The 27,514-nt window shown below is 37.3% G+C and overlaps 1 protein-coding gene across 1 annotated transcript; it reads left to right on the top strand.

The window, feature by feature from the left end:
• Positions 1–1,166: 1,166 nt before the first annotated feature.
• Positions 1,167–24,353, top strand: msna (moesin a). Its single transcript, XM_079815312.1, has 14 exons — positions 1,167–1,591; positions 10,968–11,051; positions 13,890–13,985; positions 14,738–14,860; positions 15,098–15,249; positions 17,318–17,401; positions 17,507–17,653; positions 18,950–19,046; positions 19,443–19,606; positions 20,763–20,893; positions 20,976–21,136; positions 21,390–21,482; positions 22,169–22,396; positions 22,852–24,353. The coding sequence occupies exons 1-14, from the start codon at positions 1,580–1,582 to the stop codon at positions 23,014–23,016; spliced, it is 1,737 nt and encodes a 578-aa protein (XP_079671438.1). The 5' UTR covers positions 1,167–1,579; the 3' UTR covers positions 23,017–24,353.
• The last annotated feature ends 3,161 nt before the right edge of the window (positions 24,354–27,514 follow it).

Raw genomic sequence — 27,514 nt, 5'->3', positions numbered from 1 at the left:
AACAATGGTTCCGTGTGTGTACCAAACAATACTCTTTCTACAAAAACGGGGTTTAAAAGAGAGCTGGAAATTATCAAAATGATTGCTATAGGTATAACACTTTACTCAAACTACTGGTCAGTCAAAATTATTAATTTTCGGATAGTTAGAGTTATAATGCTGCCTTCACGTGCTATCGGAAATTCGATAATTCCGACTTTGAAGTCGATTACGAGCTCATTGCATTCAAGTTTCAAAATGTCAGGGCGTTCATGTGCAATTTACCTAGGAAACTCGAATTTCCACAGGAAACATCCAGCTCTTCTGATAATACCCAATCCTATTTAGATATCACACATTGAAACGTAACACAAAGTAACTTGCTACTGTTTTTGGACCTGCTACCATGGTACATAAGTAATCATTTAGTTTACCATTGTATATATCACAGTACCGAAGTATTATATTATATTATGATACATTTAATTTACCACCACAATACATTTTGTACAGGACACTAGGTTGGTTGTATGATCCTCCAATAAGGAGGAGATAATATTCACCAGTTTAGGTCTTAATTTAGACTTTTAAATATTGCCTTTTGGCAATTAACGTGCTTAATGCTGCCTTCACGTGCTATCGGAATTATCGTAAAAACGAGTTTCCAAGGTAAAAATTGCACGTGAACACCCTCCCATTTCAAAATTTGAATGCGATGAGCTCGTAATCACGACTTCAGAAGTGGGACTAATCACATTTCCGATAGCACGTGAAGGCGGCATAAATGACACGATATGACAACATTTAAATAAAATTGGGGTATTTAAAAAAAAAGTCAAATAAATATATTTAAATCAAATCAATAGGTAAAAAAAAAAAGTCAATGTTTTTTCCTAAACTAATTGTACTCTAATTCTAAAGTTCAACTTTTTTCAGTTTGAAAGTTGTATAGAGCGTGATTGCTATTTACGAAGAGTCTTCTTCATTGTGAAAATATTTCTCTAAAATGTAGGGTTAAGTTTGAGACAAGTTACATATAGCAATTTCTCCATATAAACTCTAGCTGTTCCTCAAGTGAAACGCATTTCCCGTCCCATTCGACAGAGGAAACCAAGACGAGCTTGGAATTTCTGGGAAAAATTACGTCACTGTTGGAATTGTGTGGGATACCCCCACCTCGCATTCCCAGAGCGCGCGCGTTCGAGCCCTGGCGTCTCGGTGGCACACAAAGCAGCAGCGTGAGCGTATCTCGTATAACGGGGCCTGTGCGAATCCGGGCGGAGTTTAGTCAAACGCGCTTTGGTGTGCCTTCATCGGCTGGGCTGGGTGTGGTTTTCAAAACTCAGTTCCGTTAGCAGGAAATCGACTCTAGGACCACCAGTACTTCTCTGAGCGACAAAGACGCAGTGAAAAGTGAAACTTTGTCTTCGGGATCTGGAACAGGTTTCAGGGGAAGCTTTTCCACACGGGCGGTGACGGTTGTTCACTCTTGCGCGTGGACATCAGCCGATGGGAAAAAGTTTGGCTTTTTGCTGACTTCATTTTATCAGTTCGGTTTGTGACACATCCGTGAGAGAAGAGACAAAAAAAAACAGACAAAATGCCGAAAACGGTGAGTACTCATGGGAAATGGAAGCCATTGTTTAGAGCTTGTACTGTAGCAAACAAAACGGGGAAGAGATTTCATAGTGTTTTTAAAAGCTGCGCATTTTTGGTGAAACGGGAGACAGTAGCGACGCGTAGGCGCTCGAAAGGGGCGAGGATGGTCTTTCTCTGGCTGCCTTTTTTTGCCTGCCATATCCCGCGGCTGAGCAGTACGTTAGGCCAAACGCTAGCTCTATTTATGGCAAGAATTCATTATTTGGACAATGACGGTCGTTCATCCGACCGGAGCGCACCGAAGAATGAATTGTGTTGCAAATGAAAAAAGACGGGTTCTCTAATACTTTCGCTGTACGTTGTATTTTATTAGCAATCGTCCAGACCTGTGGAGTTAGCATGTTTTCCCCCTAAACCCTTTTATAGACCTCTCTGGCAGAGGCGTTTTGTGTTGTATAGGGGCTGAACCGTTACTCGGTGACAACCTGTAACCCCCTTTCTCCTCCCTACCCAAATCCGATTGGCTTTCCATGAAAGTTGCTTTGAATAGACCGCGTCCAGCGGTGATGAGGATTTTGGTAATTGACGATTCATCCCAGTCACTTGAATCTTTTAAATGCATTCACTATATCACACACACACAAAGATTTTTCAAATTCGTTCACAGGATGCATCATTACGCCAGTAGGTGGCAACTAGAACGTCTTTTGTGAGTCACATTTCAACCGATTCCTTATTCATACAAGTCATATTATCTTTTAGTAAAGTTTGAGTGCCTACACATCTGCTAAGAGATTTAGGAACGAGATTTATTGTCCTCTCATTTAAAAAATGAAATAAACATGTTATCATAAGGGACAGGCTTAAATGATCAAAAACAACAAATTTAGTTAATGTCTGTGGTCATTTGTGATTTGTGGTCAGCCTTCTTTAAACGTTACCACGTGGTTCAACTAAGTATTTGTTGTAGGCCTATGGCTCTCTTTTAGAACCAGAGAAGCATGAAAGAAGAAAGTGAATGAGACCAGTTTGTTCACTTAAAAGATTAATTTAAACCTATTCACGTGTTTAGTTCATTTTAAAATCGTTACAAACAAAATTGACAATTTTTGCAGTGTTTATTATAAATACATTTTGTTTTTAGATTAATTTTCCCTTCCTCTTGCAACTTCATCTCTTCTCTGACGTGTTTACCGGCACAAGAGCGAGACAGCCTGTCATTTTAAAGTTGACATGAATTTAAGATAGTCGAATTTAAAATGATTGGATCTTTGAATAGTTATGGTTTGATATTGCTGTGATCTCATGTGAGTGACGGGTTGTCCTGCCCTCGCGCCAATAAACATGTCATCAAAGAAGAGAAGAAATGTGAGGGATTTATTTTGATTAAAGGATATGAGGGCATATGAGTTAAATTATGATGGATAAAACCTTTATAATAAATACTGGAATATTGTCAGAGTTTAGAATTATATTAGAAATAGAATTGTCAATTTTAATTTCATGGTGATATTAAAGCCTCTGTCCTGCCACGTAATGGCTTGTTTTTTATCTGCTTGATAAGTGATTTGGGACTAAAAATATGAGGCGTGTCAGAAGCGGCTGGTCCAGCATTTTTGGAGCTCCTCTGTCACTAGGGAGGTCCAGACAAGCTCATGGCACAATCTTAGACATTTTTCCATGCCAAGGCGTGGTGCTCACTCAAATAGAGAAGAGAACTGCATGAGTCCCTGTTTTTTGGTTACACCTCACAATTAATGAATCATTGTTTAGGTAAAGATTTTATTTTAGACCACAGACCAACAGTAGGATAGAGGCACACATCTTTAAATAGCCTAAGTTTTGCATTTAGCACTTTTCCCCCTCCATGAAATGCATTTCAGTGTTTCAGAGTAATTAGTTATACACTAGTAGCATGAGTCATATATCGCAAATATTCAAAATAACCCCTGACAAAAAAGTACCATGGACATGTGCTCTGGTCTCAGGGCTTGTACCGTACGATTCTTCGAAAAGTACCACGGAAATTACTAAATGTCAAAAATAATCTTTTTAAACAGGCTAATGAACTGAAACAGAATTAGATTATTGGCCCTTTTTGTGCATCCACACAGACAGTTTCAATCATTAAAACATTAGATAATGACTTATTGATGAAGGTTATTATAAAGTGTTAAGAAACATAATATATATGGCTCAACAGGTTCGTAATTGATGTACATGAGACTGTATGAATTAAAGATTCATGAGACTTTAATGCCTGTGAAGCATGTTTACATGGCAGGATTAGACATTTGAGTGCAGATATTGTGGTTAAGCTTAATTAAATGTAAAGATTTTCAAAATAGCTCTATCCCGTCCTAACACAATAGATAGTTTCCTTTTTATCTGTCATGTTCGGAGTGAAGGGAAACTCAGCTGAGTGTGAATATAGACGTTAACCGGATATAATATCAGAGGTGTTTAGGCTGAAAGAACAGATTAGATGCATGACACCGTAAGTGTGTTTCTCTTGTCGTTGGGTACATCGGATACATTTGTTGAGATTTGGATCTCGATATGGAATCGTATTGGACTGCAAAATGAGTCAAAACTTTTTTTGCCCGTTATTGTAGACTCCTACCAAGTCCAAGTGTCTCTTTCCGATAATGACTCAAGGTTTCTGTGCTTACACTGTGCTTACATCACTTCCTGTTTGAACGTTTCCTGTTCGGGGCCAGCTAGGCTTGACGCTGCCGCTCAGTACCTTATTTGGAGTTTCACAGAACTACGGCGTGCGCGCACATACACCCTCACACACACAGCTTTGTGTAGTGAGCTTGGGCCCCTTTTCCACTGCAGATTTCTGCTGCCCAGAATGCAGCTGTGTATTACTGCTAATATACTAAAATGGCCTCTTTTAGAATCAACACACTCCTCTCTCTCTTTCCTTTCACACATATGCATTTATCTCTAGTCATCAGTTCCTCTCAGTGTACTGAGTGGGAGTTTTGTGACCTCTGTAGGTTCAGGTCACAAGGAGTGTGCAGGTGAGAAGTGAGGGGCTGAAAGGTCAACTTATCACTAAAATCTATGTGCAATTCTTTTTATGTGCAAACTTTTTTACAGTTTTTTTTTATAGCCAGATCTGTTATTTGAATCAGAAGTTTGTACAGTACCATTTAAAAAGTTGGGGTTGGTAGCCTATGATTTAAAAAAATATATTTTTGAAAAAAGTGTTCTGTCATCAAGGCTGCATTTATTTGATCAAAAATACAGTAAACGGTAATAATGTGAAATGTTATTAAATTTAAGATCACTTTTCTATTGTAATGTATTTTTAAATGTAATTTATTCATGCAATGGCATAGATACATTTTCAACAGCCAGTCTTTAGTGTCACATGAAATCCTTATTATGTGCTTTTTTGTGCTTAGGAAATTATCAATTTTGAAAACATTACAGCTGTTTTGTTTAATGTTTTTTCAGGGTTCTTTGACTAATAGAAAGTCCAAAAGAACAGCATTTATTTGAAATGGAAATCTTTTCTAACATGATAAATGTCTTTCTTGTCACTTATGAAAAATCAAATGCCTCCTTGCTGAATAAAAGAGAATGGTAGATTGTATTTGCAATCTGCATCCTTTTTAGTGCATGTTTTCTGGATCGTACTTGGCCATATCCTCTTTGCCATCCTATATTTGAAGTGTAGGTTGACAAAAGTACACAAATATGATTTGGTACAGTCGAATGTCCAGACTATAAGTCTTTTATCTGATTTAGAACCATAGAGATTATCCAGAACCTGCAATTACAGGCAATAATGACTTAAATAAACTGCTTAAATGATCAAATTCTAAAGAACCAAATCATGAAGTCAGAAGGGTTTGGAGGTCTCTGGTATGTTCAAAGTGGATGGATTAACTGCACACACACACACACACACATACACATTCAGATGAATGCTCTTTAATAAGGTAAAGCTCCAGGGGGGTTTGAGGGGAAAGTTCTAGAATTTGTTGAACAGTTCACATCTCGATGGAGGAAAACTGCAGCATCACCTAATGTGAGTTGAACTGAATGTGTGTAAAGTAAAGCAGTATAAATAGATTGTTGAATTAAAATGGTTAAGTAAATTTGCAAGTGGTTTCTGTCATATGAAAAGCTTTACAGCTTTGAGCAATATAATTTGTATAGCTCTATTATGTAAATGCAGAAAAAAAACTGACACCAGTTTGTGCATTTTATTTTTTAAAGAACTTCCACTTCAGAGTAAATGAGCTGTATTCATTTACCGGCAAAAGCCTTTGGTGTAGAGTTAAGGACCTCGATTATTTAACCATATGGAGTGTCTTTTTAAATGTGTTTTTGCAGGATAGCCCATTGTTAAAATGAAGTAGTTTGATTTCAAAATCATTATCCACCTAAATTTACATTGGATTTAGTTACTGAGGCTATGTGCGTTTCTATTTTATTTCAGCATTGGAAGTTCCTGATAATATGTTTGTGTAAATGCATTGCAGTGTTGGTCTAATAATTCATGTAAATATTTCTGTTCTCTGCAATATGGAAGTTCTGAACAGTTCCTGTTGAATGATTGTTCTTTAATTTCTACTATTCGTATAAATGTTGTTTATGCTGTTGTTTTACAGTTTGTGACGGACTCACTCTAGCAAAGAAAGTGCTAGAAAAATAAATGTATGCAGTTGACATAGATTTAAACATTTTCATAATGGGAGAAATGATGGTGCAAGTGCAGTGAAGCTACATGTTCTTGCTAGTTTTCTTATATTGCATGCTAGTTAAGCTAAGTATCGACAGCATGTTATTGATGTCTTCGATCACGTTTCCATTTTAGCCATGGACAAACGTGTGAGCAGATGTGCATATATAGAAGGTCAGATGAGGATTGACCACAGATGCACACCGATTCTGCTGTCTCAGTTTTTTTTAGGGGAAGTGTTGTAGAGTCATTATCTTAAATCGCACAGCCAAACGAGGGAGAGGGAGTGAGCGTTTGACTTTCTCCACCATAGTCAGTTTGTGGTGTCAGTTAACTGAGGGTAACAGTTAAACAAACGCACAAATATACAGAGGATATTAGCTTTTTTTTTAATCTCCTCTTGTCTGCCTGATAGAAACAGCAGCCATTTTGTCCATGTTTTTTCAGGCCTAGAGACTGTGTGTAAATGGGATAGAAACTGTGAAACTTGTGCAGTGTTCTCTTCAATATATTAATGTTTTGTGAATGAGCTTGTGCCAGTTAGTTAAAATATTTGCTCTAATTAGCCTTTTCAGTGGAGTAATTCGATTTTGTTGCTTGTTCTGGTTTCAAGTGTTAAGATTCAGTGTGTGGGCTTGCTAATTGATATTGGTGTTTGTTTGAGAAATAGGAGTCATTGACAGAGCCAAGAATTGGCAAACATAGCTCACGATTAGCGTTTTTGCTACTTGCCAAAGTAACTTGCACATTAAGTGATGCCAACCATAGTGAGCAGCCTTGCTGTCTACTGTAGAGATTGCTATCTTAAGGCAACCGAATTATACCCTCACAATTTGAAACACTTTAATTATCTAGCAACAACTTTGCATGTCACAGAAAATGTGCTGCTCAAAAGAATGCAACAGTGCGTTTTCAGCAGTCTTGGTTCTGGAAGTATTTTACCAATTTAATTTTCCCATGGGGATTTTTAAAAAAGTCTTCAGTAAAAACCTATAAGCCATGAACTGAACTAACCAACTATAAGGTTAATCGCAGAATTACAAACTGTGATTCAAAGCAAGAAAAAAAGAAAATCAGACAAAAATATTAATTCAAGTCTTTTAATGAGGGGAAAAACTAAAATCCCCAAAAACACGAAAAAAAATAAAAATGATGGATAAATATAAAACCATTGATTTAAGATGTTGACTTTGTATATAGAAACAGTATATTTTTATTGCAAACACATACACATATCTACATAATTCACTTTACTTCATGGGAGTGAATGGTCACTGCAGAGGTTTTTTGGAGCCATTAACTTGCCGCTATTCTCTGATTGTTGGAAAAATCATGGGTAATGTAGTTTTTCACAAGGAATTTGGCTGTTAAAAACAATATTTGGAAAAATAAGTTGCATTAATGCTGGCTGATGGCTTTTACGTAAGCATAAACTATCGATTGAACAGCCTTAAAAGTTTACAAGTTCAAAATCAATTCCCCTATGGAGGTATTAAAATAAATGGGATTTTTATTTTCGTTGCACGCTATAGTGTTCGAAGTTAGCATGTTGTTAAATCTAATAACCTGATACTGCAATAGGCATAAATGTGTGTATGTAGCACACAAATATTGGATAAAATAATTTTCAAATTCTAACGATGTCTTCTATATTTTTCAGCAATTACTTTTTACTCTACATTTCTCTGTCAACCATCTTGGATTACTTTTTGTCACTTGAACTACGTTTTAGAACATGGATGCAATGTTCACTGTATTGAAATTCGCTTCTTTTTTCCTGTTTCTTTTTAAAAGTGCAAATACTATGTTTAGCCTATTCTTTAGTGTGTGTGTGTGTGTGCATCTGAGTAAAGGCAGGGTGATTGTTCTAAGAATAGAACCTCTGGCGGGTCCACTGTGAAGACCACACCCATCACACACACACACACACACCCTGACCAGGCAGAACTATGTATTTTTAGTTCCTCTTTCGTGAAGCCATGAACTATTTTTATTCTGTGAATCCACCTCAGGATTGAGAGAATCCATTAACCGACCGATATACTGTTTCACACTTACTGACATACAGACACATGCGCGCACACACACACACACACACACACACACACACACACACACACCTGCCAATAATGGCAGAGAGAGACATCTATGTGTTATGTAGAGGCTTGTGTTTTGAAAAGAACTCTCCTAGACCCTAAGAGAAGTGGAAGAGGAAAGGGCAGAAAAGTCATCCAGTTGTTGGGAAAGCTCTGCTTGTTCTCTTTCTGTTTCAAACTAGCTGATGTAAGCCTGTGAAACAGAACTGGCATATTCTCTCACTCTCTCTCTCTCACACACACACACACCAAATTAATCCCCTCATACTATAGCTACCAACAAATACCACAGTTTCCATTACTACCACACAATAGACACCTGGGTTTCAAACATGCGGTTTCACAACCTGCTCTTGTTTCACAATTCTGTTCTGAATGCCTAATGGTCAGTTATAATATTCTGAAGCACCAAAAACATCTGACATTTAATAGAGATAACAACTTAGTGTGTGGCTATGATAAAATAAGAATATGTGAAATATGAAGTTGTGTGTAGAAATACAGCTTCAAAGACTAGTGTGCATAGTTAAGTAGGTAGATATGAGGGAGTGGGTGGATATGAAGGAATGAGGGACTTTGTGGATATTAGTAAGGAGACTTTGTGGATGTTTGTGGCATTAGTACAGGAATATGTGGATGTAAAGCAAGCCAAGAACACCATTGACAATGAGAGGGACCCAATAATTATATGGTCAAATTGCTGCTCTGCTGAACCTCGCTACACATTGCACTGTAAGTTGGTAGGATGGCAAAAATTATTGAAAACATAACATCTCGGTTGGTCTGCCTCAGCGGTCTAACAGTGCTTGAGAATGATAAAATGATTAGTTTGGTGAATCAAATCAAGAAAAGCCGAATCCAAATTTGATGCTTCAGTTTGATTGGTGAAAGATTGTGAGGCAAGATCTAAATTACTAAACACTTAATATTTGACAACTGTTTTATAAATAGCTGACAGTAATATCCAATTTTTTTTTTTTTTTTTTTTTTTTTTTTTTGGAAGACATACCAAATCATTTTTAATTTAGTAGTGAGAATAGTATGGTAAAAAAACACCAATACAAGTAGTCCGTATGACTCTTGCACTATATTCAAAGTCTTCTGAAGTCCTAGTATAGAACTTTTCTTTTTTAGAACCAGTATTTCCACTTTTCACTGAAAATACTGGTCTCTGCTGTAGCTATCAAATCTCATTTGTCCTTTTCTTTGTCACGGTCGTTTACTGGACGCACTAGAATCAATGTCGTGCTTCATTGATGTGCAAATGTATGTTGTGCTTAAAGAGTCTCAACACATGGTCTGCCTCACAGACAGCTGCTAGATAAAGCAGGATATTACGGCTGAGCTGTGCCTAAATTGAGCTATTTATCCCTTGCACACACAGACAAAGCCGGTTAAAAGTCTTTAGTCCAGTAGAAGAGCTTTATGTGGACCACATCAATCAGACTAAGAGATATTTTGACCTATTTGTTCTATTAATTTTTTTTAAGAGTGAAATAACAATTGGCTGACTTTACTTGGATGATTGTGAATTAGACACAAACTGCATTGTACTGAGAAGGATTCCTCACACTGATGTTATTAATAGGAGGTGTCAGGTGTGCTCTGATTGGTTGTAATTGTATAGTGAGAAGAAGTGAGGCGCATTGCTTAATGTGTGTCCATGGTTACTGAAGGTGTGGTAATCTGCATCCTGTGGGGATGGGGTGAGAGAGAAGAAAGGGGGGATATCTTTTTCCATTCGTCCCTCTTGCGGTTTCCTTCTATTGTTTTTATCTTATCCAGACTTCCAGGGCACAATCAATCATGTTAAAATAGCAAGCCCCACTTTGGAGCACAGATTTACACTTTCAAAAACACACGCACATCATACACATAAACAGGCACGCTCACATACATCTTAGTACACACAGACACATAATGCCTCTTTTAGAGTACTCTATGACTAGGATTTAAGCTTTTTTTTTTAGCTATTAAAAATGTTTGAGCTGTCCATCAAAAAGAGGGATGTAATTATTTTCATTTCTCATCCGTCGACATTAAATATGAATCAATTAAACAATTACGATTTTGTGGTCAATAAACTTGTATTTTCGTTTGAATGTATTTAGGGAGTGACTTTTTATTGTATTATACACTACTGGGGTTGTTAGATGGGGAAATCTCTTCTCTTATGCACAATAAACGGTGCATTTAATCAACAAAATATAGTGCAAAGAAAATGAGAAATCACTGTAATGTAATATGCTGACTTGGTGATCAAGAAACATTTCTCATCATAATCACAGTTGAAAATGGTTGTGCTGCTTAACATAATATTAATATAAATATTTCATTTGATATCAATTGAAAGTTAAAAGGAACAGCATTTATTTGAAACCAAAATCTGTTGTAACATCCTAAATTTCATAAATGCCTTTTGATCAATGTAATGCATCCTTGTTGAATAAAAGTAAACCCCAAAAATGTAAACTGTAAATGGAATGTGCTATGTTCTATATCTCCTGTCTGTTGGCATTCCATCTGTCTTTCTGTCTGCATTAATTCATTCAGTAATAAACATGTTTTGTTTTTGTTTTTGTTTTTTTTAGATCAGTGTTCGTGTGACTACGATGGATGCTGAGCTGGAGTTTGCCATCCAACCCAGCACTACAGGGAAACAGTTATTTGACCAGGTGTGTGTGTGTGTGTGTGTGTGTATTAACTTTTTTCTTTTGAAATTTAAGAACTTTCTTTCTTCTTGGTAGCCCTGTCCACATTGAGATCTCATTGGTTCATCATAATTGTACATTAAATGCCTGTGAATATTTCACTTTCAGTTATGAACAGACATGTTTTCTGGCAGTGGAAACTAGGTTAAGACAGTGTCAGATAAACAGTGTGTGTGTGTGTGTGTGTGTGTGTGTGTGTGTTGTTTGGTTTAAGAACTAAAAATCTTTCTTGTGAGGAAATTCTTCCTTTTCCCACCCTTCCTCTATCTGACTCAGCTTCTTCTGCTGTATTCTGTACAGTAACCTCTTCCTCACTCTTAGTCACTCTGTCCATCACATCCATGAAGTCGCTCTTTCTTAAACTTGATAATAGGATGCTTTGTTCCTGAACAACCTTTAATCGCTCGCGCGCTCTCTCTCGCTCTCTCTCTCTTGCACACGTGCACACACACACCCGCACACACACACACACCCTCACACACCATTCATCCTTCAGGCAGTTGTGTAGGTTAAGTCCAATTTTTTTTTTCAGCAGGGTTTAGGATTAAAAGGATTCGGGTTGACATGATACCAAAGCTTTAGAAGACAATACCAGTACCACTGAAATTTCACAATACTCATCATATTTTATGCATAAAAAAAATTTAAATTAAATGTTACAACATTTATTTATATATATATATATATATGCCTAATAATTATACACAGTACACGCATATTATGTAAACACAAACTTTTATTTTGGATGCGATTTAATCGCGATTATTCGATTGTCGGCTCTGTAAAAAACAAATATTATCAAATGAAATGACAGCAATGGCCTTCAAGTGTATTTCAATTATTTTTGTAGTTTCTCAATCACATTATAATGTTTGGGCAAGTATTTAATCAAGACAAATGAACAGTCGGCAATAAAGGTCTATTGCTGCATGTACACTGCCTAGTGCACAAATTCAATATTTTTTACACGCATCTAATAATTTGTTCCATCTGTTTACATTCTCTTAAGGCTGACTGTATGCTGCCACTCAAAAGTTTGGGGTCAGTAAGGTTTTTCATTTAAAGGAATGAATACTTTTATTGTGTGTATATATGTCATCAACATAGCCGCTTCATCCAAAAAGTGAATGTGTGTGAATAGCAACAGCCTATCGGTCAGTCAGAGCACTGACATGAAATTGAGGTTAAACTTTTACTGCAGAATTACTGGTATTTTTTTATTTTATTTTTTGAGTCTCTGTGGTACTTTTGTGTGTGGTTGTTTTGAATAGAAGTGTATGTGTGTCCTAGTAGTGTATTCAACTTCCTGTTAATTGTCCTAAAACCTTTCTGCTACTAACCATCCAGCAGAGCAGACAGCATGACATTATATTCGAGAGACAGCAAGAAGCGTCATTCTCGCTTTACAAATCATATATAAACACAGCTGCCTCCTCTCCATTATTTTCCTTTTCTCCACATCTACTCATCACTCTCTCTCTTTCTCTCAGTGTCTTTCTTTCTCTGTCTCTGTTTAACTTGCATCATTTTCAGACACATTACAGTTTTGAACGGTACAGTAGTGAGCCAGCATTTCCCAATACCACACATTTTCCATCGCTCTCTCCGTCTCGCACATCCTCTTGACCGGGAATAACGTGTGTCTTCTCTGCATATGTCATTACATTCATAGCATCTCTTGAGCATTTCATTCCTGCTTTAAAGCTAAAACACATGTCAGTGATTAAATCCCTGAACATTTGGCCTAATGGAGGTGCTGGTGGTTCTTACTGAAGGTTCAATCCGATACGCTATTAAAAACTCTGTTGTTAAGGATTGGGAAACTAGTCTTTAAATTTTTTTTTTTAATATAAAATAGTCAGAACAATTAGTACAACTATATTGAATATTAAAAATATCATACAGCCCCAGCTGTATTTCCCCTTTTTCCATGTCCATGAAGAGGAATTTGAGTCTCTTTGGCCATGTTCACACAGCAGCAGAATACGATTGTCAGTCCTGTTTGATAAACCCATTTGAGTCCTTAATATGGTTACGTTCACACACCGTTCAGTTATTTACGGGAGTGACAACTGCGTTCTATAACCGAACTCCCACCTGTACATTTTTAGGGCTTTCAACCACATTCTCGGAAAACCTGCGCTGTGTGAACCGTGCAAGAGAGCCGCTCTGCGCTGCACTAACACGTGTCTACTGTGTGTTGCGGGTTTTCTTGTGTGGTTTCGCTTCTGGTAAGTTACAGCGATGGAGATATGAACTGTGTGACATCTGCAGGTTCTAGATCCAGTCACAGTTCTGCTCACATCAGTTTTGCTTTCTACGCACGACTCAAATGCTCAACTCTCCACCCAGATATAAAAGCTGCTTTGCTTTCGGACAATGACGATTTGATGGATGAACTTGCAGCTCGATTGGACTTTTGTCGTATCAAAAGTGATAAGACTTTGCAGTTTTATGGACGTCACTATCTTTGATATTAGTTTGATCACGGCCTCTTTGGTTACTGGTAAGAGAATGCGGGCTTGATTACCGTTGCACGTTCATACAGACCGTATTCAAGACGTTGCTGTGTGAACAGGACATTTCGAGGCACACCTGTGAGTAAATGCGGTCGTCAGTCCTAAAAACTGACAGTGTGTACGGAGCCTTTTTTCAAGCAAGAAGTCTTCTCTTTTCCACATCCTATGAACTTGTAAAATCTTTGAGTGGATGCATGGACTATGGATGTGCGAAAATGTTATTTGATTTAATATGTCTGTTTGTTTAATCATGGTGTTTAAGATATGTGTATCTGTTTTATAGGTTGTGAAAACCATCGGGTTAAGGGAGGTGTGGTTTTTTGGACTGCAATACCAGGACACCAAAGGCTTTTCCACCTGGCTTAAACTCAACAAGAAGGTATGCGTTTATGCCTGCCTATTAGCACCTGGGTTAATTATTTTTAATATATATGTACCCCCCCCCCCCCCCCAATGTCAGGATTTCATCTTGTGATTTGATTGGCATAGTTTAGTCAGCAAAAATAACCTTTAGGTTGATCATAATGTGCATAAATTATGCAAATGTGTCATACTTTCCAACAATTAAAAAAAAAGTTTAACCATCTTCAACATTTAACAAATTACAACATGTGAACATGTGTCCTTGTGTTTACATTAGCTTATAAAATGCAGTATATGATAGGTTTACAAAAGTATTCAAAACTTTTTAAGAAGTTAATGTGTTGTGAATGCTGTGTTTTAGAAACTAAAACTTGTGCTTGTGTTTAGACCATTGTTATTCACAACGGCACACTGGAATTCAAATGTAATTACATTTTCATTTAAAATAAGTTTAATTCTCATAATCTTGTAATTTTTCCTCTTCATTATTGTTGACAAAAAAATTCACTGTCAACGAATAAATTTCATCAGTAATGCTGCTGACAAAATTTAGCTCATTAGCACTTTCTAGTGAAACCCGCAGTCCTCAGCCTTTTCAGACTTCCAATTTTCGAATGCATATGTCAATAGTTTTATCACGTGTGCATCAAAGAAAGTGACATTTATAAAAATAAAAAAAATGACATGGAAAGGCAATGAAAGGATGCTGACAGGCCGGTGGAATTAATGATTAAGCCAAAAGTGATTCTTGTTTATTTCTTTGTCTAGGTTACGGCTCAAGACGTCCGCAAGGAGAGTCCTTTGCTGTTTAAATTCAGAGCAAAGTTTTACCCTGAAGACGTTTCAGAGGAGCTGATTCAAGAGGCGACTCAAAGACTCTTCTTCCTCCAGGTGTGTGTGCATGCGTGTCTCTTTACATGTGTGCATAACTGTACTGTCTAAGGAAGGTTAAACATGACACAGAATGTATTTCAATTAGAGTGGATGGAATGAATGTTGGGTCTTGTAAAGTGATATTGCACAATCTGGTGGTCAGTGAAGGAATTGAACCAGCAGGTCTGCTTGCAGTACAGGCCAACATTAAAGCATTCCTTGCTTTAAAACCTTCCCATTGTTGGTTTGTTTCAGGTGAAAGAAGGGATCCTGAACGATGATATCTACTGCCCCCCGGAGACTGCAGTGTTGCTGGCATCTTATGCAGTGCAGGCCAAATACGCTGACTACAACAAAGATGTTCACTCTCCTGGATACCTGTCCAGTGAGAAACTGCTCCCACAGAGGTGTGTATACGCAGGTATTTTAGTGCCAGTGTCGACTGTTGCTTTACCAGAGTGGGTGGATTCCGGTAGATTCCGATCTGTTTTCTTATGAGGTGTATGCAGTGTTTCTCCAGATCATCACTAAACATGAAATTATTTAATATAAGGAATGGCACGTTCAATAACTGTAAAGTTAATCAATTATGAAATGTTCAATTCAGCTATAAAGCAGCTCTGTAGAAAACAGTGATGTCATCATCCAGTTCAGTTCTCATCCAAAAGTGTCAGTGCAGTCAAGTAAAATTAAAATCTAATGGCCCGGTGTCACAGACAGGGCTTAGATTAAGCCCGGATTAGGCCTTAGTTCAATTAGGACATTTAAGTAGTTTTTATAAACATGCTTTAGAAAAACACTTTACTGGTGTGCATCTTGAGACAAAACAATGGCAGTGACATATTTTAAGATATGTTGCTTTCAGTGGGACTATCTTAAGCCTTGTTCGTGAAACTGGGGGTAAGAATATTAAAATGAAAGACCTAAATCTCAAGCATTCTGTGTAGTGAGTGTTGTCAAATTTCAAACCCTGTCAGTCTTCATTCATTTATTAACCGTTTGTTGGCCTGTGGTTACACGTCCACTGACTCCTACAGACAAATTCTGAAAAACAGATCTCATTTACTAAACTAAAATATTGCATGGCACTATTGCACCATTATTTAAAGGGTTAGTTCACCCAAAAAGGAAAATTCTGTTGTTAATCTTGTTCCAGACCCGCAAGACCTTCGTTCATCTTCGATGAAATCAGAGAGCTCTCTGACCCCTCCATAGACGGCAATGTAATTAACACTTTCAAGGCCCAGAAAGGTAGTAAAAAATTAAAATAGTCCTCAGTTTTATGAAGCATCGAGAATATTTATTGTGCGCGAAAACAACAAAAAGAATGACTTTATTCAACAATTTCTTCACGTCTGTGTCAGTCTCCTATGCTGTTGACGTAGTAAATACAGGGCAGTGCTTCCGAGTTACGTCAGAGTTATGCTGGCTTACCATTGGCCGAAGTACTAATTGGTTCATGTGAGCACCACGACGCATGCGTGTGAAGCTGACGCAGTGGCTAACGTAAACTGCGCAGAAGACTCCGAGACATAGACGAGAAAAAATAGTTGAATAAAGTTATTTTTGTTTGTTTTTTGCGCACATAGTATACTTTTCGCTTCATAAAATTAAGGTTGATCCACTGTAGTCACATGGACAATTTTAACGATGTTTTACTATCTTTCTGGGCCTTGAAAGTGTTCATTAAATTGCTGTCTTGAGAGCTCTCGGATTTCATCAGAAATATCTTTATTTGTGTTCCGAAGATGGACGAAGGTCTTATGGGTTTGGAACGACATGAGGGTGGGTAATTAATGACATAAATTTCATTTTTGGGTGAACTAACCCTTTAACTTTTATTCACCATGATATTGAAATGCACCAAGAGTGATCTATAATAACTTTATTTGTACTAGGACTGCAAATGAACTAAAATCAATAATGAATATAGCTGACGATTATAATTTTTTAAACATTGTTTATTATTAATTAATTATTATTTGTCAGTGACGTCACTTTACAGTGATAAAAGGGGTTTTTCTGTGAGAAAATGGGGCCATAGAGTCTTGTGTAGCCTTAAAGCAATTGACCTGATTCGTGGAAGCGCCATATTTAATTTTTGACAGGAATGAAAATGAGGCTGTGCAGGATAGAATAAGTGCGTTCAATGTATTGTACTGTTGTTTAACAACAATCCGACTGTTCAGCTGTAGCAGGAAAAAAAATTCAGTTGACCAACTCCATAAAACCGTTGATAATTGTGAAAATCTAGGATCTTTATGCAGTGTGTGCCATTGTAAAGACTGTACGTCTGTCCCTCACAGCCTTGTTTTCATCTGTTAATTTCAATATGGCCTCTAACCCGATAAGGTATATTGCCATCACTTAGTTCTTAACAATGTTTTGGTTAGAAAGTATCAGCCAAAGAACTTAAGAAAGTGTTTGAGATTCTAAATGTGAGCATGTGTGTGTAATCGTTTCTTTTCTCCGCAGAGTTCTGGAACAGCACAAGCTGAATAAGGAGCAATGGGAGGAAAGAATTCAGGTCTGGCATGAGGAGCACAAGGGCATGTTGAGGTACAGCCAATGGAATGCGCTCTTGCTTTTATCACTGACTGCAGTGACCCTGCCATTCACACACACCAGACAGATTAATAATGTGTATCTGTGTGTGTGTTTCAGAGAGGACTCGATGATGGAATATCTGAAGATAGCTCAGGATCTAGAGATGTACGGTGTGAATTACTTCAGTATTAAGAATAAGAAAGGATCAGAGCTGTGGCTGGGTGTGGACGCCCTGGGACTCAACATCTACGAGCAGACTGACAAGTACTGATACATTTAACATTCATAACATATAAACAAATGAATGATTTTGAAACGTGTCAAATATATTTGGTAAAAGAAATGCACTGCAATATAAAAGTTCAGCAAGAATTTGTTTTTTAAAGAAATGAATACTTTTATTTAGCAAAGGTGCATTTGATTTAAACAAAAGTGACAGTTAAGACTTGTATTGTAACAAAAAAATTATATTAAAATAAATGGTGCAAAACATATTTATGTAAAAGTTGGGGTAGTTTTTCTAAAGAAATTAATACTTCTATTCACAGGAGGATGCATTAAATTGATCAGAAGTAAGAGTAATTTGAATTTTCTATTTATCAAAGAATGTATCAATTTTCACAAAAATATTAAGTAGAACAACTATTTTCAACAGTGATTAATATTATAATAAATGTTTCTTCTAAATCAGCATATTCAAATGATTTCTGAAGGAGCATGTGACACTGTAGACTGGAGTAATGCTGAGTAAAATTTAGATTTTAAATATTTAAAAACGTATTCAAATAGAACACAGTTATTTTAAATTGTAATAATATTTCACAATAATATATTTTTAATCAAATAAATGCAGCCATGGTAAATTCAGACATGCAGACTTTTCAAAACATAAAAAAAAAATCTGTAACACTTTACAATAAGGTTTCATTAGTTAACTACTTTAGTTAACATGAACTAAGAATGAACAATACTTCTACAGCATTTATATCTTTATGTTAATTTACAAAATTAAGTATTAATACATTATTCAAATCAAAAGTTGTATTTAACATTAGTTAATGCACTGTGAACGAACATGAACAAACAATGAGCTGCATTTTTATTAACTAACATTAATGAATACTGTGATAAATGTATTGCTCATTGTTTTCATTTTAGTTAATACCTTAACTAATGTTAACAAATGAGTCATTTTAAAGTGTTACCTAAAAATCTTACAAACCCCAAAACTTAAAAAACCAAAACAGTAGTGTCACTGATTTAATCGTAAACATTATAAATTTTTTTAATTTTAATGTTTTTACAAAATCAAACACATCAGAGTTTTAAACTCTCTTGTATTTAGATATTTCCCCAATTTTAGTAACATAGTTCAGCAAAAAGTACAATTAATAGAAAATAAAATGATAATGTTTAGTTTGTCCTCACGAGCTTGACATTCATTTTTTTGTTTAGTGCTTGCATTTATACAAAAAAAAAAAGTTTGTCATCTTGTACCCTAATTATGGAAAGTGACATTTATTACTGTGCCAAAAACTGACTCACCTCTTCTCTTTTTAGGATGACACCTAAAATTGGTTTCCCCTGGAGTGAGATCAGGAACATTTCTTTCAACGATAAGAAATTTGTCATCAAACCCATTGATAAAAAAGCCCCGGTATGTCAAACATGATTTTCCTGCTGTCTGAGTTATCACAGTTTCTGTCGAATTCTTCTGCAAACAGGGTGTAGACAAGAGGAATGCTGTTATTGCAAAGCTGTGAAGTGTTGTAATGTTTCACGGTGTGATTTGAGGATGGTGAAATCACAGAATACACCAAAGACTTTCCATTGAAGCTGCACGTTTCTCTTGGTCACACCATCATGGATAGAAATAAGAGTTTGCATGTGGACATGCCTCCTTTTTATTTCATTCTTCAATTTTTCCTGTTGCTCCTGATCCCTCACTTCCTCCCCTTGGCTTTCTTTGGCTCTGTTCCTAAACTTAGGGAGCTGTTTATGTACACAGCATCATAGGAAGTAGGTATTTAATGTTTTCTCTCTTTCCCCTCAGGACTTTGTGTTCTATGCCCAGCGTTTACGCATTAATAAGAGGATTCTGGCCCTGTGCATGGGGAACCATGAGCTTTATATGAGACGCCGTAAACCTGACACCATTGAGGTCCAGCAGATGAAGGCACAGGCCAAGGAGGAGAAAAACCACAAGAAGATGGAAAGGTGAGAGGAAGACAGAGAGACAGAGAAACACCACACAGAGGCTCTGATTTTGGTCTAGATTGTGGTGATTTTAGATTCTTAACAGTGTCTTTAATATTTTGATTCTGCTCACCAAAAGAATTTCAGATGTACCCACTGATTCATTGTGACTATTTTTGTGCGTAACATCATTACACCAATAGGTGGCAACCAGTTCAGATTCTTTTTCCTTTTAGAAATAACTTTGATTCAACACATTAATTCACAAACTCTGTCATTCTAGACCAAATCAAGTCATATTGTCTTTTATTAAAATGTTTACACATTTATAAATTGGGAGAATTCCAGCCCATTTTTCCCTGTTAAACATTATTGACTTGATTGACTAAATTAACACACATTCCTTGTTTGTTAATTTCATTCACAAACTTTTTATTTAGTTTTTTTTAACTGGTTTTATTGAAATTTTTTAAATAAATGAAACATTGTTCATAACATTTGCTTTGAATAGTAATAAGAAAAAGTAAATAAACAAATAAGAAAAAAAAGTAAATGTAAATAAAATTACAATAAATGCATAAATCCCTGAGAGCCTTTGAACAAAAAAAACTAAAAACAAAAAGAAAAAAAATATGCCTTTCGTCTGCCTAGAGCAATAAAGGAAAAAGTTTAAGAAAAAATATATATAAGGTACACTTACACTTCAGTGAATATACAACCTCCGTTAACATTATCTGCATTCTTCATACATTAAAGCTATTAAAGCTTTTTCCTTAAAAGCAAATGTTTCAATTAGCGCCCACTTCTGTTGAAAAATGACAAACTTTTTTTTTAGTTTGTTCATGAACATTCAGTTTACGGTCTTGTTCAGACTCAAAGCACTGAATCATTATTTCACAATCGAAACACCACTAATTATGATTGTATGAAATATTTATCAGGTACATAAGGAGCTAGCCTACACTTTGAGATAATTTATAGTGTTTATACTTACATTTGTGTGTGAATGTGTGTTAAGTTGATAAATGGATGGTTGTATTTTTAGATTAGTTCACTGTTCACAATGACAGGAAGGACACATTCCTCTTCTAATGCATCTGTCTGTTTGTGTCTTTCACCCTCACACACACACACACATACACACACACACACACACACACACACATTAATGTTGCAGGGCCATGTTGGAAGATGAACGTAAGAAGAGAGAGCAGGCTGAGAAGGAGAAAGAAAAGATTGAAAAAGAAAAGGAAGAGCTGATGGAGAGACTCAAAGTGATAGAGGAACAGACAAGAAAAGCTCAGCAGGGTGAGATGGAGCAAAACTGCTGTTTATAACCTTTTATTTAGTCATTAACGATCAATAAGCACTCATTATTTTGTGTGTGCAGAGCTGGAGGAGCAGACCCGCAGGGCGCTGGAGTTGGATCAGGAGCGTAAACGTGCTCATGAGGAGGCAGATCGCCTGGAACGAGAGCGCCGTCTGGCAGAGGAGGCCAAAACAGCTCTGCTGCAGCAGTCTGAGAGTCAGATGAAGAACCAGGAGCATCTGGTCAGTTACTGTGTCAACCAAGCTACACATTGGCAGCCACCATGACAGCACAATTCTAGTCACCATGACAACCTCACAATATCACCTATACAACCCATGCAGTAGGTTACAGTTGTAACCATGGTACCCAAACTACCATTCTGAAGTTTCCATGAGAACCAAACATCCAACCACAGAGTGTAGGACACCCACAATTAAATCCTGTTCCCATGCAACTCTGAGAGAGTGTGTGTGTGTGTGTGTGTTTATACAGGCCACTGAACTGGCAGAGTTGACTTCTAAGATCTCCCTGCTTGAAGATGCCAAAAAGAAGAAAGAGGATGAAGCATCAGAGTGGCAAATTAAGGTAAACATGGTCAATTGTCAGCAGGCACCTTACAGAAGTTTACCATACATACATACATACATACATGCATACATACATGCATACATACATGTAGAAGGGATGTGATTTATCACATTCAGGACATTGCTAAGCTGGATGTATAACTTAAGATATTTTGCAGCCTTGAGAATATTTTCGTTTTGTCAAGAATATCATTCACAATGCTTTATTTGGTCAAAAGTAAAGACTTTTGTAATATTATAAAAATGTATCATGGTTTCCACAAACATTATTAAGCAGCACAAATGTTTTCAACATTGATAATAATTAGAATGATTTCTGAAGGATCATGTGACACTGAAGACTGGAGTAATGATGCTGAAAATTCAGCTTTGCCATCACAGGAATAAATACCATTTTCATAATATTACTGTTTTTATGATCAGATAAAATGCAGACTTGGTGAGCATAAGATACTTCTTAGACTGACTTAAACTTCTAAAACCGTTGCAGACAAATTGACTCTGCCTTTTCTGTTAGCCAAGAGGTTGTTGAAATGATCCGTGATTATGATAGTCTCATTCTTGTGATTAAAAGCACATTCTTTAATGACCAAAATGCACTCTAAATATTATCACAATGTTGGCTAATTTCCAAAATAATATCATGAGGTGAATTTTGTTAATGCAGTGTGGTGTCTTTTGCAGGCCACTCAGGTGCAGGAGGACCTGGAGAAGACTAAAGAGGAGCTGAAGAACAAAGTCATGTCAACCCATGTCCAAGAGCCAATGCACAGTGAAAACGACAACGATGAGGATGATAGCAGTGCAGAGGCCTCCGCCGAACTCACCTCCGCGGCAGCTTATAAAGACAGGAGCGAGGAGGAGCGCATGACGGAGGCTGAGAAGAACGAACGAGTGCAGAAACATCTGCTGGTGAGAGAAATATTTCACAAACACATTATTTAAAGGGATCGATCACACAAAGATAACACTCCTTTCATCATTCATTTGTCCTCATGTCATTCCAAAACTGGTCTGATGTTTGTGTGGAGCACAAAAGGAGTTATCTTGCAGAATGTCCAAGCTGCACTTTTTCACTACAGTAAACAGTGGACCTCATACAATAAAGTAGTGGTTCTCAAACCTGTCCTGGAGTGACCAGCCCTGCACATATCCGTCACCCTATATCTGACATGCCCATTTCAGGTCTTGCATTCTCTACTAATGAGCTCATGAGTTGAATCAGGTTTGATAGATGAGGGAGACATGCAAAATGTGCAGGGCTGGTGGTACTCCAGAACAGGTTTGAGAACCACTGCGATAAAGGCTTTACCTTAAATAAATTTACTTTCAAAAAAAAAAAAAAAGAAAATTCTTTTTTCCCACAGGCTCTTACTTCTGAGCTTGCTAACGCTCGTGATGACACCAAGAAGACCCAGAACGACATCATCCACGCAGATAATGTACGAGCAGGGCGCGACAAATACAAGACGCTTCGTCAGATCCGCTCTGGAAACACCAAACAGCGAATCGACGAGTTCGAGTGCATGTAAATGTACCACAGTCAGCCAACAGGGGGAGCTACAGCCTGCCTTTTGCATCATGCCTGCAGAGGAACTACAGTACCAACAATTCACCACTCCAAGAGAAAATAATGCCAAATATAGAATAATGCTGCACAATTCAAAGATCCCTTTAATTCAGGAGTGTTGTGGGGGTACTGCATTATGATAAGGGAGAATTGTTTTTTTGCTTTGTGTTTTGACCTAGATGTAGCTTTTTTTATATTGGAAAACATTAACAGTTTGCTGATTAACTGAACTAAAGGGTTTTTATTCCGTAAAACCGGGATTTCAGTAGGAATTGATTTCCAGTGGTAGGATAGACTCCGAAAGCACTCCAGAGAGACGTGCCAGTGTGCCAAGACTGTAATTCAAACCGGTATAGTTGATGTATCAAACTGCACAGTGCCATTGTGATGGTGCAATAGCCTAGCTATTGCTATAACATTGTATCTATGTGCCTTTCTAATAAAACATCTACAGTATAGATTAAAACACATGCCTAAGATCATGGCTACCTGCTCCCCATCAACCACTCTGCCAATACCGGCAGCCCACAAGAGCAAAAATAGCGTGTGTGTGTGTGTGTGTGTGTGTGTGTGTGTGTGTGTGTGTGTGTGTGTGTGTGTGTGTGTGTGTGTGTGTGTGTGAGAGTGAGAGAGATCCCTGTTGCTAATTCCTTTAGTTATAGTTTCTCACTGCTGCAGGTTTGTGGCCGCTCCCTGTTTGTGCCTTTTCACTGAAGAGAAATAGAAAATATCAAACTGTATTTCTAGGTTAGGTTTTAATCCTATTCTTATTTTAAGCTTTTTTTAAATGAAAGACTTTTGTTGTTTTTTGAGGCATTTGAATTTTCGCAGTATTATTTTGAAGAATTCTTAAATAGAATGAGACTTAAAAAAACATCTTCTGGGATTAATGTTTTCCCTTTATTTCTGAACAGTATTTACCCAGAATGTACACCGTTTTAAATAGCCCTGCACTTTTAGGCAGTGCCTTAGTTGTTTTTGAGGTCTATATTCAGTTTATTTTTTATTCATGTGGCAATATGCTGCACTGAAGCAATATGACATGTCCCCAGCTGCTTTGGAAGAATTCTTCATTCTGATCTTACACTTAGAGATAATCTAAATTGTTTTGATATACAAGAACATGGATCTTCTGATAAATATGAAGGTGGTTCTTATCATATACAAAGCTCTTGTTACCAGGGTGATTTATTGCTCTTAGGCTGCAGGTGTTTTTTTGTCAACCAATCAACAGAAAAGATTGCTGCTTAAAATGTTTCCATTGCAACTGTCAATAAAATATTAAAAACTTCACCAATACATTGGCTAGTTTTGTTCTTGTATTTGAATTGTGAGAACTGCTTTTCTCTTTATCAACCATAGATATATGCAGGAGAGCAGGATGTGTTTGTTGGAAGATTTCACGTCATCCTTTTTTGTTTTGTTTTCTGCAACCATGTCCCCTCATAAGACATCCGAAACAGAAAATTCCACTTTCTTCTCATGCTGCTGCATTTTAAAGCATTGACAATTTAATCAATTGTTTTACATGACTCCCCGTTCAATATGGACATGAAGAATAATATAGGATATTTCATTTCTGTCTATCTATGATACTAGTATTTTCTGTGTTGCCTGGGAAATGGATTTGAATAGCTAGGTGATACTGTTGTTAAGGAGAATCTTGATTCAGCATTACTATGCTTTCTTCCTCCTTGATTATCCTGAATATTACCAAACAGGGGGTCTGAACTTGTTCTCACCTCCTTCTCAAGGAAGTTTACAAGATCCTTTAGACCGGCTATCTGCTTGGTTTTCTCCATTACATCATTGGCAAGCTTGGTTTCCAGTGAGTAAACAGTTTTCAACTTTTGCCAGCCGGTATCCAGTCAACAAGCTTGAGGTAAGTATAATTCATTTATTTCCATCTAAGTTTTTATCCAAAGAGAAAAGCAAAATACAATCGACAAAGCACCCCGAAAACTGTTTGTGTGTTTACTGACAGGCACCTTAGGCTGACTACTAAATCCCTTTAAGCAGGACCCTACAGGTGTTATTCTTTTACTCGCTATGGTTATTTTGTGCAGTGACAGTGGTGGTGTGCAAGTGCAACACTACTATTCAGCTCAAAGAAATGACAAAAAGGTAGATAGAAGTTTCACCTTCTAAATAAACAGACAAATATTATACTCTAATTCCAATAGTCAACTCAGAAAAATTAAAATGGCTCTAACACGGCGAATAGAAACATTTGATGGATGGTATTACAAAAAGCACTCAAAAAACATTTTATAAAATAATTGGCAATAGTAGGTGTATTATTTGCATTATTATATGCATTACCAAAGCAGTATTTGGCTCCGAACAAGGCCATAATCTAATTCTAACCAGCATGTAGGCCTACGCCTTCACTCACCAGCAGAGGGCGATATTTTACAGCGTAGTTCACTTCACGTATGGATATTTGACTGTAAAAATGTTAAATATGAACTGAATGGAAATGGATATCGGCCTACCTATAAATTAATTTGGATGTGTTGACATTTGGGGAACCCAACGCAGCATATTAGTTTTCCTGTTTTGGTAAGCAGGAATAACGATGTTCAAACATGAAAATGAAGGTATGTTTGTGTCTATAGGCTATCCGTATCGTTACCTTAATGAATCGGATACCCTTACGAAAAAGAAGTTTATTCTTGTGTGTTATTAGTATACTTATTTTAACTAAAAATAAGAAAGTGAACTTTCAGTCTACTTTTTATGTACTTCAGAAATATACTTAAAATTGCACTTAAGTAGCCTATACTTGACTTATAGCCTACTGACTGAAGGTCTAAGTATATTTTATATATTTTAGGTCTATCAATCTTTTGATCAAGATAATACTTAAAAGTATAATTAATTATTCTATACTTGGCTTGTAGTTGTTGGCTTGTAGTTGTGTTTAATCTTTTGATCGAGTAACCTAGTAACCATAGTTTTATACTGTCTTCTGACATTGTTTGAAAATGTTAATTTATAAAGAAAACAGATATGTTCCTAATTCTGAGTATGTTTTCACTGTTATATGGCAGCAGGGCACTGTTACGCATCTTCTGAAATAGTATGAAATCTCTGGTTCAAAACACAGGTGATTTTTTGTTAAAAATGTTGCTTTTTTATTTTTTAAATGAAACCACATTCAAGTGAACACTTGAATGTTCAACACTTGATAAAATGTTTTTTAAATGGAAAGAGTTAAAGTACAGTTAAAGGTTTATTTCAAGTATTAAAAAAAATATAATACCTAAGTATGAACATAGTACACTCTAAAAAAAAAGTCTCGTAATCATAAGGGAACATTTTTTAGTGCTATATAGCACCAATTTTGGTGCTTCAGTGGTTCTTCAGAGGTGCTATATAGCACCTTAGTCAAAGAACCGGTGAAGAACCTCTGAAGAACCGGTGAAGAACCTCTGAAGAACCGCTGAAGAACCACTGAAGCACCAAAAATGGTGCTATATAGTACTAAAAAAGGTTCCCCTGTGATTACGAGCCAAGAACTATTTTTGGTGCCATATAGAACCTTTTTTTTTTAGAGTGTAGTATACTTAAAATGCAAAACTAATATTGTAACAAAGTTCGTAAAGGGACAAGGAAGAAGACAAGGGGTCGGCTTTCTGGGACTCGTAAATGCTCTTTTATTCTCTCTTTAAGTCAGTAAACAAACTGTGTGCACATCGCACAAAACATAAAACAATAAACAAAACTCTCTTTTTACATTCGTCGGTTTCATAAGCAGTTCCTCTCTGCATCCGTGTGGCTACGAGTCCCAGGGTGTGTCTCTCCAGCTCCTCTTTCCCCAGTCCCATTTCCTGGGTGGCTTATATCCTGTCTCCCCATGCCAATCACTGAAACAAGAGACAGGTGTTTCTCATTTGGCCTTGATTCACTTACGTGCCGCTCGTCCTCTGACTCTCTCTCCCGTCACAGACTTCGCTAAACCACGCCCCCCTCGCCACATACCCCCACCGCCCGACTCAGGCCGGGGAGCCATCCGGCCTGCAGCCCCCCCCCCTCCCCCCCCATTTCTGGAAAGGAAGTCAGCCACAACCATCTGCGCCCCCGGCCTGTGGATCACCTTGAACTTAAATGGCTGTAAAGCTAGATACCAACGGGTGATCCGCGCGTTGGTATCCTTCATGCAGTGGAGCCACTGGAGAGGGGCGTGGTCCGAACAGAGAGTGAACTCCCTCCCCAGGAGATAGTAACGGAGGGTAAGAACGGCCCACCGGATTGCCAAACACTCCTTCTCAATGGTGCTGTACATCGTCTCTCTCTTAGAGAGCTTGCGACTGATGTACAGCACCGGCCGCTCCTCCCCCTCCCTCTCCTGGGTCAGGACCGCGCCCAACCCCCTGTCCGATGCGTCCGTCTGTAACACAAAAGGGAGAGAAAAATCAGGTGATTGTAAGAGCGGCCCGCCACACAGAGCAGCCTTC

This window comes from Gobio gobio (genome assembly GCF_949357685.1).
Source record: "Gobio gobio genome assembly, chromosome: 4".
Lineage (NCBI taxonomy): Eukaryota > Metazoa > Chordata > Actinopteri > Cypriniformes > Gobionidae > Gobio > Gobio gobio.
This window is presented reverse-complemented; position numbering and strand designations above follow the sequence as displayed.

Coding starts and splice junctions, on each gene's coding strand:
- msna (XM_079815312.1), top strand. Junction 13,986..14,737: donor GGCTTAAACTCAACAAGAAG/GTATGCGTTTAT, acceptor TTCTTTGTCTAG/GTTACGGCTCAAGACGTCCG. Junction 19,047..19,442: donor CCATTGATAAAAAAGCCCCG/GTATGTCAAACA, acceptor CTTTCCCCTCAG/GACTTTGTGTTCTATGCCCA.